We start from the raw sequence: 17,755 nt of genomic DNA on the forward strand, positions 1-17,755 counted from the left end.
GAGAGAGAGAGAGAGAGAGAGAGAGAGAGAGAGAGAGAGAGAGAGAGAGAGAGAGGGAGAGAGAGAGGGAGAGACAGGGAGAGACAGAGAGATCTTATGAGCTTATCCAGGGTCTAAATCTATAATGTGTAAGTCTGATCCATTCTCTTGGGAATGAAGGAAATGGCTCGTCTATAAAATTCCCATTACCTGAAAGTAAGCAAGAATTGGTGCCCAGTTCCCGGTTGGTACTGTCTAGTTGAGTCATAAAGGCTTGTAGCTAATGAACTCCTAAGGACACCATTTAAGCCCCAGGACTGCTAGTCAAGTTTTCTTTTTATCCTTCTGATTGCATTGCCATATGCTTGTGCTTGGGGGGTGGGGGGTGGGGATGGAGAGGGAGCAGTTCATTAAAAAAACACACACGCAATTCTATTGGACTGGAGTAATTTGTAGCTTATTGACCAAGTTCAGAGGCTTGGATTTCCCTTATCAGGTTGCCAGGAGGCAATGAATAGTGGCAGAAATGCTTGTTCTTTTTCCCTGTACTGTAGAGCAATGAACCAACTTCAAAGCCTCCTAAATTCAGTTTAATTTGGTTAAGCATTATACAGTTTGCATTTTATCTGAAAAATTTAAAAAAAAAAGGGATAAACCAGCACTTTGGGAAGGGGGTACTTTAAGTGGATTTTGGAAATAAAAAGCAAATAACTGAAAATTAACTTTATTTTTCATTAAGAACATGCTTGCACAGCATGGGGAGGAGGGGACTAAGAAATTCCCAATGAAATCCTCATTTCTGCCATGTTTCCAGGGACCCAGAATATTCCTGGGCTTGTCTACATTTTATCCTTTCTGGCTCTCAGCCCCCATCTGGTGATTCAGAGTAGATCTGATTGGCTCCTTTGTGGTTCTGACATTTCTGGCTGTGATTATCCTATGAAACCAGAACCCATTTGCACAAGATCAAAAAAGAATCAGAAAGTGAACTTGGAGAAGGTAGATTGGTGTAAATCATTGACTGAGGGGAGGCAGCGTGTTGCTTGGTCCAAAGATTTAGGGAGCGATGGAAGGAGAAGACTAGGATGGCAAGTAGGGGTAGGAAAGCAGAGACAACTGGCAGGAGCAATCTCATGGTTGAAGGACTGAAGGATTTTGATCTCCAATATAATTTTGTCCCTTCATCACAACATTGATTCTACCAAAGTCCTGGCTTGATACTTCCTCATGGAATGAAGGTTATCCTGGGTTCTGGGAGCCCATGGTGCCAGCATGGTATAAATAAGCTCTGTCAGCCCTGACAAGCTAAAAAGTTTTCGTTTTGGTCATTTGTTTCACCTCTATTTTTCATTAGTTAAATTTCTGGTTTTACTGATCTTAAAAATATGAGTTTTTTCAGATCTATTAATCTTTCCTTTTATTTTAGTGATTTTTTATTATTGTATTGTATATATATGTATATGTATGAAAGTATAATTGAATTTCCAATTTTAAATAGCAAACTGAATAGTGTAAACTTAGCTTTTATTAATATATTTAAGGAAATATTTTGTCTCTAAGAACTGTATTCCATTAATTTTATATACTTTATTACTATTTTTATTGTTTTCACAATTTAATCTTAAATATTTTTTTAGTCTCCTTTTAGGTTCACATGTTTTGATCTTTTTTTTTTTTGCTGGTAACTTTTTAAATTGTATTAGTGTTTAAATTTTGTGCCCTTCTCCATTTATTTTTATTTTCTAATTTTCCTGGACCATGATAAGTTTCTGTAAATATTCAATTGGAATAAAAAATAGAATGTCTAATAAATCCATACAGTTCTTTCCATAGATCTATCACATTTAATGTTTTCAGCATTCTTCCAATGCTCAAATTTTTATCTAGTTTATCTTTCTATTTGACCTACTGTAAAATGTTAAGTGGGTTGTTAAAGCATCCATCGTAATGTTTTTCTATTGAGTTTCCTTTTTTATTCCAATAACATTTCTATGAAAAAAGTTGCTATGCCATTACATTCCTAGATAGATAAATGTTATTATGTATTGCTTTAATTGTCAAAGATCTTTTAATTCAGAAAAAATTACCAGCCTCATTTCTCTTTAATTCATTATAATTTGAATTTATCTTTCTCAGAAATCATGACTACAACTTCTGATTTTTGGGAGCTATTTAATGGATAATAAAATTGTGCCCACCTTTCATTTTGGACATGTAAACATTTTTCTTTTTTTTATGTATGATTTTGTAAGTAATATGTTGTTGTGTCTTGTTTTTATTTTGACTCTATAACCCGTTTCTTTTTTTTAAATAGAGAAATTGTCATGGAACTGTAGCTGTAGATTTAGAAGTGTCCTTAGAGGCCACTGAGACAAACTCTCTAATTTTATAAATGAAGAAACCGAGGTACAGAAAGGTTGAGTGACTTACACAGGGCACATAGCTAGTAAATGTTGGTTGCAGTATTTGAATTTGGGTCTTTGTAACTCCACTGCATCACGAACTAAGGTTTAAGTTTATCATTCTTAAATATAGTTGTTCTTCCATCTCATGGAGCTATATTATTTGTCTTATCATTAGCACACATCTACTTCTCTAGAATTAATCCAGTTCCACTCTTATATATGTAGAAAAATCCACTTGGGTTCTCCACACTAGAGTCCTACTTGAAGTTGTAAGTACATACATGGCCCCCTCTCTACATAGTAAATTATAAACACATTCATCTTTATAAATACACAATTATTATCACATTAACTCACATGCACACTGCACTAACAATGACTTTTCTAAAATTTTTAAATATATTTTTTCAGATTACACGACGAGAAAATTTTTGATAATCCTTTTCTGACATTTTGCGATCCATAATTTCTGACTCCCTCTGACTCCTCTCCCCTCCCCACAATGACCAGAAATAGGATCTAGGTTGTACATGTGCTCTCATACAATACATATTTCCATGTTCAGTGTCTTGTGAAAGAAGACACATATTGCTTGCAATAGAGAAAAATTAATGGAGGAAATAAAGTGGAGAGAGGCAGGCTTCAGTCTGCATCCAGACCCCATCAGTTCCTTCTGTGGTGATGGAGAGCTTTTTTCCTCCATGAGTCCCTTGGAATTGTTCTGTGTCCGTGTATTGTTGAGAATAGTTAAGTCATTTGCAGTTGATTATCATACTTGATTACTGTTACTGTGTACAAAGTTCTCCTGGTTCTACTCACTTTACTTTGCATCATATAAAAGTCTTTCCAGGTTTTTTCATGATCATCTTGTTCATCAAGTCTTCTGGCACATTAGTATTTCATTACACTCATATACCACAACTTGCTCAGCCATTCCTCAATTGATGGACATCCCTTCAGTTTCCAATTCTTTGCTACAGTAAAAAGAGCTGCTATAGCTATTTTTCATACAAGTAGGTCATTTTTTCTCTAGGTTTGATTTCTTTTGAATACTGACCTAATAGTGGTATTGCTGGGTTAAAGGGTATGGAGAGTTTTATGGTCCTCTGGGCATGGTTCCAAATTGTTCTCCAGAATGATTATATGAGTTTGCAGCTCCACCAACAGTGTATTAGTATCCCAGATTTTTCCATATCCTCCCAATATTTGTCATTTTCTTTTTTTTTTTATCATATTAGCAAGTCTGAGAGGCATAAGGTATTACCCCAGAGTTGTTTTTAATTGCATTTATCTAATTAATATTGATTTGGAACATTTTTCCATATGACTAAAGGCAGTTTAAATTTCTTCATCTGAGATTTGCCTGTTGATGTCCTTTGACTATTTGTCAACTATTTGATTATTCTTATAAATTTGATTCAGTTCTCTATATTTTTGAGAAATGAGGCCTTTGTCAGAGGCACTTGCTTTAAAGATTTTTTCTCTCCAGTTTATTGTTTGTCTTCTAGTTTGTTGCATTAGTTTTGTTTTGCCCTTATAATTTCTAAGTTACTTCTACAACTAATTGAATTTTAGGAAAAATTTTACCTTCTACACCCTCCCTCTTTTCCTTTGTCACAAGAGAAATCCTGAGAGACAAAGTTCTGAGCATGATCAATTTATTAATTACACCAACACTAACCAATAAATTGGGTCAATGGCCTCTTTCCAAGACCAAAGCCATTATGTGAGGGCTGAGAGAGTCTTTTATAACAATTAGCAAGATGGTAGAGCAAAATCTCTCAAAACATGGGTACCCCAGGTTTTAGTATTGGTGATGCTCATAATCAAAGAATTTCAACTATGGATCCCATTACCTTTTTATTTATTTATTTTTATTGTTAAGTCTAAAAATATGATTCATCCATCATTCATTCATTCATTCATTCATTCATTCATTCATTCCTCTCTCCTTTCCCCCCACAATGTTGTTTGTGACTTTTAGTTCCCTAACAAAATGTTCTAGATACTGTGTAATTGTCAACCTAGTCAAAGCTTTCATTGCCTTGGTAGTGCATTAGAGCTTTCTAAAGAGAAATGACTTCAGTGCTACAAGAGATCAGAAACCCTTCCAGATGCTGACCCTCCAGAGGCTGACCCCACCAGCAGCTTAAATAATTTCAGTTCACAACAACCTAATTTTTTTTTGAAGGGTGGTAGGCCCAAGTCACTTTTACATTGACTCTCTCTCCCAATTCTCTTCTTTTTCTTGGATCATTCCAAGTCATAATAAAAAAATCAATCAATCAGCATTTATTGAATACCTACTGTATGCTAGAAGCTGGGGATACAAATACCTGCGAATGAAGTGATCTCTGTCTTTGAGGAACTTCCATTCTATAAGGAAGGTAACATAGAAATTACATATAGAAATGGACATAGAAATTATATATAGAACATGTGCAGGGTGAATACCTGACTAAATCCTTTTTTTTAGGAGGCAGGAGTATGGAGGACACTGTCCTCAGGGATCAGGGCACCAAGAAAAGTAAATTCATGTAAAAGATGAAGTTAGAGCTAAGACTTGAAGGAAAAATGGATTCTAAGAGGCTAAGGTGAAGAAAGAGGGAATTCTAGGCATGGGGCATGGTCAGAACCACTGTTGTCTAAGAGTGTGGAAAGGGGAGTGAAGTGTAAAAAGCCTGGAAAGGTAGGAGGGAGCCAAGTTATGAAGATCTTTAAATGCCAATTTGATCACTGTGGGAATAAAGAGTTGAAAGAGAGAGAGAGAGAGAGAGAGAGAGAGACAGAGAGAGAGAGAGAGACAGAGAAAGACTGAGAGAGAAAGAGAGACAGAGAGAGACAGAGAGAGACAGAGACAGAGAGAGAGAGACAAAGACAGTGAGACAGAGTCAGAGATAGAGAGACAGAGAGGGAAAGGGAGAGGGAGAGAGACACACAGAGAGACAGAGAGACAGAGATAGAGACAGAGACAAAGAGACAAAGAGAGATAGAGAGGGAGGGGGAAGAGAGAGGGAATGGGAGAGGGAGTGAGAGAAAGAGAAGAAGAGGGAGAAAGAGAGAGAGGGAAAGAAGGGGAGAGAGAAAGGAAAAGAGAGGGGGGGAAGAGAGAGGGAATGGGAGAGGGAGAGAGAAAGAGAGAGAGGAAGAGGGAGAGGGAGAGAGAGAAAGGGAAAGAAGGAAGAGTGTGTGTGTGTGTTGGGGGAGAGAGGGATAGTGGAGGAGGAGCTTTAGGAAGATCACTTTGGCAGCTGAGTGAAGGATGCTTTGGGATATAAAGAGATACTTGAGGCTGGAAGACTAATGTGGAGGCTATTATAGGATTCTAGACTTGAGGGTTTGAGGGCCTGAACTAATATGGTGACTCTGAGAATGAGGAATGACTGGGGAGAAAGAAAGGACAAAAGCTGGCCATTGGTTTGAAGAGAAGGGTGAGGGACAGTGAGGAGTCCAGAAGGGCCATGAGGCTGAGAGTCTGAGCCATTATAAGGATGATGGTCTCCTCAACAGTGAAAGGGAAGTCTGGAAGAGGGGTGGGTTGAAGGGGAAAGATCCTGATTTCATGGGTTTTATTCTCCTGGCATAAAGTGTGGGTTTAGTCTCCTTCTGAGATCTTCCTTCCTCTTCTCTTCTCTCACTCTAGCCTCTCACCCAGCTTAGGATAAATGCACAACAGAACCCCGGTATTATTTTGCTAAACCAGCATATATTTACATGGCTTTTCCCCTTAGTAATTCAGACATTCAAAGCTTTCTCTAAGTTACCTGAAATGCATCTTGGATTTGCACATCAAAGGTCCCCTGTTGGACTGGCCTCTCCAGGCATTACCTGGAATTTGGCTGTGCTGATTTGCATATCAAAGACTTTACCAGGTTCTTCTCTTCCAGTAGAAAGGCTCAAAAATGCCCTACGAAATCAAAAACATATTTTCTGCCTTCTCATTTCTCATTTATTTGGGTAGAGGATTCTGGGCCGAAGCCTGCTTTTCCTCTGCTTTGGATAAGGCCAAGGCTCAACCTTTTCTGGTTTCAGATTTGACCCCATGGTGCTCTCTTAGTGGTGGTCCTCTGCCTGTTGTTATTAAGTCCTGTCACCTTCTTTGTGACCTGGTGGACTAGAGATGCCAATACTGACCATCGGCTTTTCCTGGCAAAGATTTTTTATTTCCTTCTCCAGTGAATTAAGGCAAACAGAGGCTAAGTGATTTGCCCAGGGTTATACAGCTAGTAAGTGTCTGAGACTGGATTTGGACTCAGGACTTCTTGACTCTAGGCCCTGTGCTCTACCCACTGGGCCTCCTGGCTTTTCTTCTGAGCTGCTTACAAAATCCTCTCCTCTGCTGAGCTCTAGAATATCCAGATAATATATTGAATAGGTTAAAGCTGGGATGACTTTCTGGTGGACTCTGACATTTTGTAATCGGTCCCTGAATCTCAGGACTTTGGGAGATTTCTCTCATGTGGTTTAATTCTTGCTCTGTGTTTTCCAGACAGTACGAGCATCCTAAACTACCTTTCTCAGCTCTGCCTTTCTGAGGCAATATATTTGCTTAGAAGTTGCCAATTATTCTTCTAGCTGAGTCTTCCTCTGTTCTTGTTGCTTTTTCCTAGAATCTTATTCCATTCCTTTCTTTTTGATGATATGTCTCGACTTTGAGGTGTGAACTCTTGAGCAAAGGAAGTTCTTCCCTCAATACTTGAAAGGGTTAGTTAGTTCCAACATACGATGTTTGAAGTCCTTCTCTAGAAATATCGCCAAAGGTGGATCCTTCTTTTTTGTCTTCTCCTGACTCTACCAGAATCTCTGAATCCATCCTTTTTGTTCATCAGATTGTGGGTTTTTTTTGTTCCTGGTTGATTATTTTCTTTCCTCTTCTGAAAGTTTTTCCTCTCTTGAGTCTCTTAGTTCTGACTCTTCTCGTCTTTCCATTTTTTGTTTTAAATTTGGAGATATTTGTGTTTCCATTTTTGTACGTATTAGTGAGAAATCGGGATCTCAGGCACATAGGGAAGGGGGTCATGTATGAAACCAGCAAGACTTGGGTTTGATCCAGCTCCAGACATTTACCATCTGTGTGTCTATGGCTAAGTTAGTAAACGCTCTGAATGTTTCCTCGTATAAAATTAGACAAGATTAGACGGTGTCCAAGGCCCCTTCATAGCTGTGATTCTTTTGAGTGTTCCATCTTAGCAGCACTTTTCTGCACGTCAGAGTGTTTGGGTACCTCTGAAGTGAGGCAACGTTCTCACCTCGTCCGGTCGCCATCACCACGTCGACTTTTGTATCAATTTGTTAATCCACTGAAACATCTTCTGAAGTCCACAGAGGCAAAGTTTATGGCGGCTCTGAAGACGTCGAGTCCAATCCCTCATTTTCCAGATGAGGAGACCGAGGGCCAGGAAAGCACAGTGAGCTGCTCAAACTCCTGTGGTTGTTGTTTGGTCCCTTTAGTCATGTCTGACTCCTGGTGACCCCATCTGGGATTTTCTTGGCAAAGATACCGGGATGGTTGGCCATTTCCTGCTGCAGCTCATTTGGCAGAGGCAGAACTGAGGCAGGCAGGATGAAGTGACTTGTCCGGGGTAGCCATACAGCAAGGAAGTGCCTGAGGCCAGATTTGAACTCAGGTAGATGAGTCTTCCTGATTCTCAGTCTTGTGACATAGGCTATCCGGCTGTGCCTGGCCAAACTCACACAAATGATAAACATCAAAGTTAGGATTCGAACCCAAGACTGCGGACACCAGAGCAAGCATTCTCTTTAGCCTGCCACCATCTGGAGGTCACGTGGAGCTTCTGACCATTAAGTCCCTCAAGGCCTGCTCTCTGACAGTTTCTGTCAAGATATGTAGGATTCACAAGAGGCTCCTCAATCAGTCTATCAAGAAACGTCGATGAAACCTTTCCCAAAGGCACCGAACACCAGGAAGAACTGAGTTCAAGGCTTGCTTCTAACTCACGGGAGACCCTGGCAAGTGACTCAACCCTACAGTGCCTGAGACTGCTCTCTAAGACACAAGATTCGGAGCAGATTCTACTGTGCTTCAGTAGAAGGGATTTCCTCCCTGGGCGTTCCTTACCATAAATAAATCACCGGTCGAGTCCTTACATTGTAGGACATATTATATACATATATAATATTTATAACAAATATATAACTTCACATGCACATAATATTTTAACAAGTATGTAATAATATAGTATATAAATATATCACATTAATATCAAATATATATTTTGATATTTATAACAATAATATAATAGTACATGCACATATAATATAAAATTATATAACATAACAATTACATGATAACAGTATCGGTGGTTATGTAATGTAGGTTACCTAATAATATGAAATATATAACATAGTAATTACATAACAATTCATTTACACATATCACATTTAGATCAATTATAAAATAGTATATATGTGAGTTTAAGTTATCTAACATAACGTATGATATATACATATATCACATGTATAACATTATATATAGATATGTAATATAACAATGATATTGAAGCATTATGTACATATATAGCATTTATATAACAAATGTAAAATATTTAACATTTGTATATATGATATTAATATATTTAACATTATATATACAATCTATATATTTATAGACATTTTAAACATTTATAATAATGATATATAAATATATACACATCACATTTATGACAATTATATGATAACAGTATGTATAAATATGTAATCTAATAATGATATAAGAACATGGCATACATATATAACCTTTATAGCAATTATATAATAGCATACATACATATATCACATTTATAGGAATTAATGAACAGTACATACCTATACAATATAAAATCACATAACATAACATTATATATACACATATCACATTTATAACAATTATTTAATAGTATATATAAATATGTAATATAATAATTATATAAGAACATGACATACATATATAACATTTATATAATAGTATACATGTATATATCATATTTAATTTAATCAATAGTACATACCTATATAATATAAACTCATATAAGAACATTATATATACACATATCACATTTATAACAATTGTATAACAGTATATATAGATATGTAATAATTATATAACATGACATACACATATAACATTTATAGCAATTCTATAACATATACATATAACATTTATAATAATTATATAATATATCAAATTTATATAAATTATATAATAGTACATGTGTATAATATAGTTATATAACATTATGTATACATAGAATATTTGTAATAATTATATCATAATAATATATAGATATGGGATATAAAATTATATAATAACATGGCATTACACAAATCAAATTTTATAACAATATAAGCATACATAACATTTATAACTGATAAAATAACATATAGGCATGTATAATATAGGTGACAATTATATAAAGGAACATTTAAACACACAGAATAACTGTAAGATAGTTCTTTTAGGAAGTAATTGGGAGAGGAGGGCATGAGGGCACTGGGGGGATGGCACAAACAGAATCATTTTTTTTAGTTTTTTTGCCTCGGTCTGGCGCTGACCTTCGTGCCACCCTCTGAGGAACAGGACTAGGTTGTCCTCCACAGAGCGATGGACGCGCCTCCAAGTTATTCTACCAAGTCATGGTGGGCCATGATTTATGCCCATGGATGGAGCCCCCGCCCAGAGAACCAAAGATCCTGGCTGTATCCAGGGACACTGAAAACATACGAACTACATGGAAACACTAGAGGCTGATCTGGCTTTGGAGGCGTTTGAGTTTTCTTGGCAGGGGCATAAATTGGATTAGTTTCCTTCCCTCTCCTTCTCCACCTCTTGGAACAAGTTATTTATTAGCTGAGTAAGGAATGGGTCAGCCATGTATTTCTATTGGAAATGTATTTATGGGGCATGATTTATTTCCATACAAATTGCTCAATATTGGTTTTTATTGTTGGAAACTGACTCCCCTTGTTCTTGCTCGGGCAGGGGTGTGTGCTGGGGGCTCCTGGGGCTGAAGTCTTCATGTCTTCGCAAGGCTTAATACAAAGGATATTTATACACACGCACATATATAAAATAGATGCAGCTTTCAGAGTATGTTTTCAATCAACTGCATCCCTGAATCCTTTGGTAATTTGATTTGTAGGAATTGGAGAACAAAGTACCACTGAGTGGTTTTCAATCATTCATAATTCCGTGAGAATTTGGCGGGCCGTGCCAAGTTTGCAAGAGTGTCTCATGTATTTAACCTATTGAACGTTTCCTCAGCCCCGTAGTGAAAGGCAGCAGCGAGGCACGTTGGAGGGAGAAGCATGGAAAGGCTGCCTTGCTTCGCTCCAAGTCCAAGTCCGGTTTCTGCCCTTAGCTAGCCAGGCAGCTGCATGACCCCAGGCAAGGTACTTCGTGTCTCTGACCTCCCAAATGAAGCCACTTTTCTCCAATGATCTTCTAAGTTCCTTCCTAACCGAATTCATTTTTTTGTTTGGCTCCCAGACCCTCCTTGGCTCCCAGGTTCCCCCTTTGGTTGTGGTTTTCCAGCGCTGTAGAGCGATGGTGATGAAAATCCAATTCCTCAACGTTCTCCATTGAGTCTGAGACTCGGGGCTTCTGAGGGAAGGAGCTGCTGTTCCCACATGGCTGTTGCCTTGCTTCCCTGTGGGATTCCCACGTCCCCGTGCCCATGAGGCTACACCCCCTCCTTCTCCCATCCCCAGGATGCTTGAGGACATTCCTTTTTCTTTGCCTTCCCCCAAACTCTAGCCTTATAATAGTATTGACATTCATTAACAGCCTTAAATGCCGAGTTCTAGGGAGACTGGCTGGGAAGAGGGAGAAGAGGGAGAAGATGCCCATTTTGGTGGAAAATAGGGTTTCCCTATTGTCCCAATAACAGACTTTACGTGCTTATGTAACTGTGATCTGGTTTCCCTGCGCCATCTTGAGCTGGTCTTGCCTGACTCTACATTTCTATTGTCTTTTTTTTAATGACCATCTTAGTGGGCTCTTTGCTCTTCTTCCCACTAGACACTCCATCCCTGAACTCCAGGCACTTTCCCCATGCCTGGAACTCTCTCCCTCTTTATCTCTGCTTCCTGGTTTCCTTGGCTTCCTTCTAGTCCCACCCACTGCAAGAAGACTTTCCCAAACACGTTAATACTAATGTCTTCCTTCCTTCGGTCAGTTCTCTCATTTTACCTAGCGCATTTGTACAGAGACTTTGTTCTCTCCCATTAGATTGTGAGCTCCTTGAGAGCAGGGACTGTCTTTGTTATCTCCAGTGCCTCATCCATAGAACATGTTTAATAAATAAATAAACCCCATGTCTCAGGAAGAACAATAAAGGGATCTCGTTAGTCCTTCCATTTACTCCTTGATTTATAGCTAATCTATATGATTTTATTCATCTAAAGATATATAGTATGAGTAAGGGGGAGGGTGGTCCAGACTCGTGATTTTATTATTTTAGGGAACTTCCAGTAAGGAAATCCCCTCTACCAATGCAGATCTGCACTTCTCTATAATTTAGAATCTTAGATTATATTCATCCTGCTTCCTTTTTCTTTCTGTTTCTGGGGTTGCCCTTCAAATACAGATCCTGATGGTCATCGCCATCACCCAAGAACCATTGAAAAAGCCCGACAGGTTATGAGACATACTCCAGGTAAGCTCAAAGCCTTATAGCATTCCTAGGCAGAGGCTTAGCAGTTCTAACATTCAGGCTCCTGAGCTCTCAGATACACCTTGGCCACGTGCCATTTCATCCACTCCCCAGCTCACTCTCTGGATTCCTCCTCCACCTTGCCGGCCACTTTATGACCTTCCCAAGGCAAATCATCTAACTTCTCAGTGCCTCAGTTTCTTTATATGTAAAATGAAGGGATTGGACTTGATGGCCTCAAGATTCTCCTGGGACATACTCTGAATATTTTTCTAGGGTCACACAGCTAATATATATTAACGGGGGGCATTTGAACCCAAGTCTGTTTGCCTCAGTTAGAGAAGGAAATGGCAAACTTCTCCAGTGTCTTTGTCAGAAAAGCCCCAAATGGGGTCACCATTGAAAAATGACCCTAAACCTAACCCTAAATGATGATTCCAATGTCACTTTTCCTAGTTTTTTTTTTATACTAGATTTCAATCTAAAGTTTACAAATTTGAGCCTCGGCCTTCTTGACTAGGTTGAGCTCCATCCTCTAACCTCTCACTTATGATGATACTCCCATTATTTAAAAAAAGCAAATAAGATTATAGCAAATACTATCAAGTGGCCATTTGATTTGTACAGATCTCCCTCATCCCTGTTCCTAGGATGGTAGATTTTAGCACTCTAAGGGACATTAGTGGCCATCGAGTCTGGTCCCTTCATTTTACATATGAAGAAACTGAGGCACCGGGAGGTTGGGTGACTTGCCTCAGGTAGGCAGCCAGATCAGAAAACAACCGGCAAGATGGAGAAGTCTAAAAAGTGAGCTGGAGTATAAATGAAGTGGCTTTTCCTAAAATGGGGCCCTTGAAAGTGGAGAGTTCAGGAGCTCCAATGTTAGGACTGCTAAGATTCTGCTTAGAAACGCTAATACCTGGTCATGGGTTTCATAACCTGCTGGACTTCCCCAATTCTCCCTAGATGGAGGGAGTAGCCTATATTTGGGGTGGCAATAACAGAAACAGAAATAAGAAGGAAGCAAGCGGTATGATCAATATTGTTGGGAAGAACTTCCCGGAAGACTCAGTAACTCTGATCAACCCAATGACTGGCCACCATTCCAAAGGCCTCTCAGTGATGAAGGAGGCTGCCCACCCTGACAGACAACAGATGGACCAATATGCAGACTGAGACACATTTTACAACATGGCCAGTCCCAGCATTTGCTCTTCCTGATGATGCTTATTTTATTATTTTATTATTATATTATGATTATTATGAGGGAAGGAATGAGGAAAAAAAGACTTGATGAATGGAAAAAAATTAATGAAAAAATGAAAAGAAGAGGGCAGAAAAAAGAACGTTTAAAGATAGCAGAGAGAGAGAGAGAGAGAGAGAGAGAGAGAGAGTGAGACAGAGAGACAGGTAGACAGATAGATGTTGAGATGCTGCAAAGGGAGAATCAATCAGAAAGCTTTGGGGACCTGGTTCTCTCTAGGGAGGAACTGGCTAGGAGAAGGGAGGTGGGAAAGGAAGAGAAGCCTGAAGTTCTAAGCCCAGGAGAATGGGAGCCACCAGCAGAAAGAGTGAAGGAAGCCAGGAGTGGCCGATTTCAGGAAAAGAGAATCAATTCCAGCGATCCAGAATGTAATTGCGAGTGACCTCTGCCAGCTGTGTTTAGAAATGATCACCATCCTGTGGCTGCAGGTGCAAACAAGTGCATCTTTTCAAAAATGCAGCCCGCGATGGGGAAGGTAACACGAGCCCAAATGGCACTGGTGTCTTGGCCAGCTCACCCTTGACTTATTTGTTCCACTCGTGATTTTTGTTGCCTTCATTCATTCATTCATTCATTCATTCATTCATTCATTCATTCATTTTGGTGGGAGGAGGCAGCAAAATGAAGCACGCCCTGGCTCAGGTGATGTGGTGGGGAGGCCACTGTTCCTTCCCCTGCATCCTTAGGCAAGCCCCTCCCTGCCTCCGTATCTCAGTTATTAAATGCCTACCAGGTGCTTGGTACCCTGCTGAGCACGCGAGGATACCAGGGAAGACAAAAGTCAGCCCCTCCTCTCAAGGAACTCACAGTCTGATGGGAGAGACCGTATGGAAACAATTATATGTACACTAAGAGATAGCCAGGATAAGTTGAGAATAATCAAAATTGGGAAGTCGCTAGAAGAAAGGGAGATCAGAGAAGGTTTCCTGTAGAAAATGGAAAAGGGGGAAGAACACAAAAAGAAAGTGGAAATGGGGGCAGAGGGTTATGCCAAGGATGGCTGGTGATGTTCTCCAATTACAGTGTGGCTGGAACAGAGTACCTAAGTTCCAAGAGGACTTCTGGAATCCTGGGTGGTGTAGGGGCCATCTCTTTTCTAATGAGGAGGGGGTGGAGATAATGGCTTGAATGGCATGGAGACAGTATGGCTAGAGAGGACCCTTTTAGCTTTGGTCCAATGATTCTCTGTGTTTTCCTGGATTCTATGGGGGGGGCTGCTCCATTTTGGTGCATTTTCTTACCCTTCAGGGCTCTGGGAACTTAATTATGCATAGTCCTTCCTCCTTGGATGAAGCTGAGGACTAGCTAAGAATGAATACTACAAAAGGACCATTTAATACGGAGCTGAAATCAGTGTAGTTGGTTGTGTTTATCCTAGATCTGATTTTACAGATGAGGAAACTGAGGTCTAGAGTCTCATAGTTAATAAACCACAGGGGCAAAATTAGAATCCAGGTCCTTTGGCCCCAAATCCATCATTCTCTCCATGGCACTAGTTGTCTTCTGAAGAGCAGTCCTTAAATTCCAACTCTTGGACTGATTTTTTTTTTTTTGGTCTTTACTTCTCTCTCTCACCCTCTCTGTCTCTCTTTCTCTCCCTAGGCTGTAGCTACGAAGGAAATACCTACAACAGCTCTCTAAAATGGCAGGTCCCAGGTAACCCCTGCGTCCTCCACCAGTGCCAGGTAAGGAGACCAGCCAGAAGTTTTAGTCCCTTCTAAAGGGATTCTATTGACCCTTTTCAACCGCCCCCTTCATGTAAAGGGAACCTAAAGTCTTGCTTCTATTTATTGCCACATTTATCAGCATGTAGAAGTTCCCTAAGACAAGCGGGCTTTGGAAACACACAGCTGAATTGTTCAACTTCATGGAATGCTGTTGGGGGGGAAAACTGGGTTAAGATGCATAAGACCTTGGGGAAAAGGCAAGCCTTCCTGTGAAGTCAGCTCTAAGGACAGACCTGAATTCCAATAAGCAGAAAAGGAGTTTTGTTGAAGCGGATATGTTTTCTTTCTTTGATTTAGAATCATTCTGAAAGTTGGCCAATCTGCAAATTGTATTAAATTTAAGCAATTAGTATTCAGGAACCTCAATGATGTCAACCTGCTAAGTTCAGAAACAATCAGACTTCAGCGCCTAACGATTCCAGTGAGACCAAGCATTGCTAAGCTGGGGAAGCAGAGATCATATCCCACCTCTGAAAGCATTGCAGAATTAGGCTGAGGGGAAAAGAGGGACCCCCTCCCACTGCAAATGCCCCCATTTCTTTGTCTACTTGAGAAAACTCTTCCCTCTCTCTAAAAAAAAAATAGCTCTCCTTCCTTTTGAGTGCTATTGAGTCTTGGGGGATATTTAGCTCCGGCTTCTTATCTGCAAAATGAGGAAACTGAGGCAAAGAGAGATTAAATGATTTGTCTGTCGTCACCCTCTTAGTCAGTGTCTGAGGCAGGATTTGAAATTGGGTCCCAGGATTCCCCAGCCAGAGGTTAGCCTCTGTTAGCCTGGTATTGGTAGACTATCTAGAATAGTGATTTCCAAAGTGGGCACCACCGCCCCCTGGTGGGTGCTGCAGTGATCTATGAAGGCGGTGATGGCCACAGGTGCATTTATCTTTCCTATTAATTGCTATTAAAATTAAAAAAATTAATTTCCAGGGGGCTAAATAATATCTTTTCTGGAAAGGGGGAGGTGGCCAAAAAAGTTTGGGAACCACTGATCTAGAAGATAATTTTTGCCTTCATCAAGCACTATTATTTATTTTTATTATTTATTATTATTAGTATCAGTGTTAGGAAATTTGGATTTAAAGCAGTCTATTCCTGGGAAGGAATCACTACTTTTGTTAATAATAATAACAATAACAAGTAATAATGACAATGAGGGCAATAATAGACATTTATATAGAGCTTGAAGGTTTGCCAAGAACTTTCTACCTAGTATTTCAGGGGTTCTTTTTGGACTCCACCCTCCCTAGGAAGTGCAATTATTATCATCTGCATATTTTTTTTCTTTTAAATCCTTCCCTTCTGCCTTAGAATCAATACTATGTATTGGTTCCAAGGCAGAAGAGCAGTAAGGGCTAGGCAATAGAGGTAAAGTGACTTGCCCAGGGTCACACAACTAGGAAGTATCTGAAGCAAGACTGGAAGCCAGGAACTCTCATCCCTAGGTCTGGCTCTCAATCCACTGAGCCACTGAGCTGTCTCTTATCATCCCTATTTCATTTATCCATTTATCTATCTATCTATCTATCTATCTATCTATCTATCTATCTATCTATCTATCTATCTGTCTGTCTGTCTATTTGTTCGTTCATTCATTCATTTAGAATTTTTTCTAATTGATTAAGAAAAATTTTTCCATGGTTACACGATTCATGTTCTTTCCCTCCCTTCCTCTCATCCCCCTCCCGTAGCCTACATGAAATTCCCCTGGGTTTTACATGTATCATCCCTATTTTAAAAAAGTTTTATTGTTGTGTTTTGTTTTTCCATTATAAATGTGAACAGATTATTCCTCCTTCCTGAAGGGTCTCTCCTAACAAAGGAAAACAGTTCTGAAAGTAGCGAGGCCCATTTCACTCCTGTAGCACGCCCCCCACCCCATTAAAAAAAGGAATAGCGAAAGATTATCTTCATCTCCCACATCCCACCCCAGTGGACAAAAGAAAGAAAAGACAGGTTTCTAGTAACAAATATGCATGTCGAGGAGCAAAGCCAATTCCTGGATGTTTACAGATATGCGGGTGGTTGGCCTTCCTACTGGAGGAGGATGGAGAATACACACACACACACACACACACACACACACACACGCATGCATATATTTCTACATATATGTATGCATGTATTTGTGTAGACACAAATAGGGAGAGCCTGAGAGAAGGGCAGTCTGGCAGAGTTTTGTTTGGGGGATGAGGAGGAGGAGAAAAGCTGAGGAGAAAAGCCTGGACCCACTGTGCAGGGATGCTTAAGACCAGCCAGAGGTGATGGCTCCAGAGAAGGGGAGGGGAGCTGAAAGGGGAACGGGAGGTGCTGAAGATAGCTTTGGTTGGGACTGTCCCTGCCACTTAGCAAGTAAAGCTCGTTCCCCCACAAACCTAATTAGTATTACCTTTAAAAAGCCTAGTATGAGGGGCATCTGGGTGGCTCAGTGGATTGAGAGTCAGGCCTAGAGACGGGAGGTCCTGCGTTCAAATCTGGCCTCAGACACCTCCCAGCTGTGTGACCCTGGGCAAGTCACTTGACCCCCATGGCCCACCCTTACCACTTCTTCTACCTAGGAGCCAATACACAGAAGTTAAGGGTTAAAAAAAAGCTTTAGTATGGATTGAGAGTGAAAAACAGAAAACCTTCCTTTCCTTCAATCTTTTCTCAGGTTTTCTCCTCCCCTCTCCCAGTCCTCCCCCTCTCTTCTTTTCTCTCTGCTCTCCCTCTTGGCCTCCCTCCCCCCCCCCC

At 40.0% G+C, this 17,755-nt stretch overlaps 1 protein-coding gene across 1 annotated transcript in view; it reads left to right on the plus strand.

The window, feature by feature from the left end:
• BMPER (BMP binding endothelial regulator) overlaps window positions 1–17,755 on the plus strand; it is a 275,415-nt gene that overhangs the window by 24,327 nt on the left and 233,333 nt on the right. Inside the window, exon 3 of the mRNA XM_044657986.1 lies at window positions 14,901–14,983. Coding sequence (XP_044513921.1) covers window positions 14,901–14,983 — 83 coding nt within the window. The remainder of the gene's footprint in view (window positions 1–14,900; window positions 14,984–17,755) is intronic.

The sequence above is a fragment of the Gracilinanus agilis genome, chromosome 1 (assembly GCF_016433145.1).
Source record: "Gracilinanus agilis isolate LMUSP501 chromosome 1, AgileGrace, whole genome shotgun sequence".
Taxonomy (NCBI): domain Eukaryota; kingdom Metazoa; phylum Chordata; class Mammalia; order Didelphimorphia; family Didelphidae; genus Gracilinanus; species Gracilinanus agilis.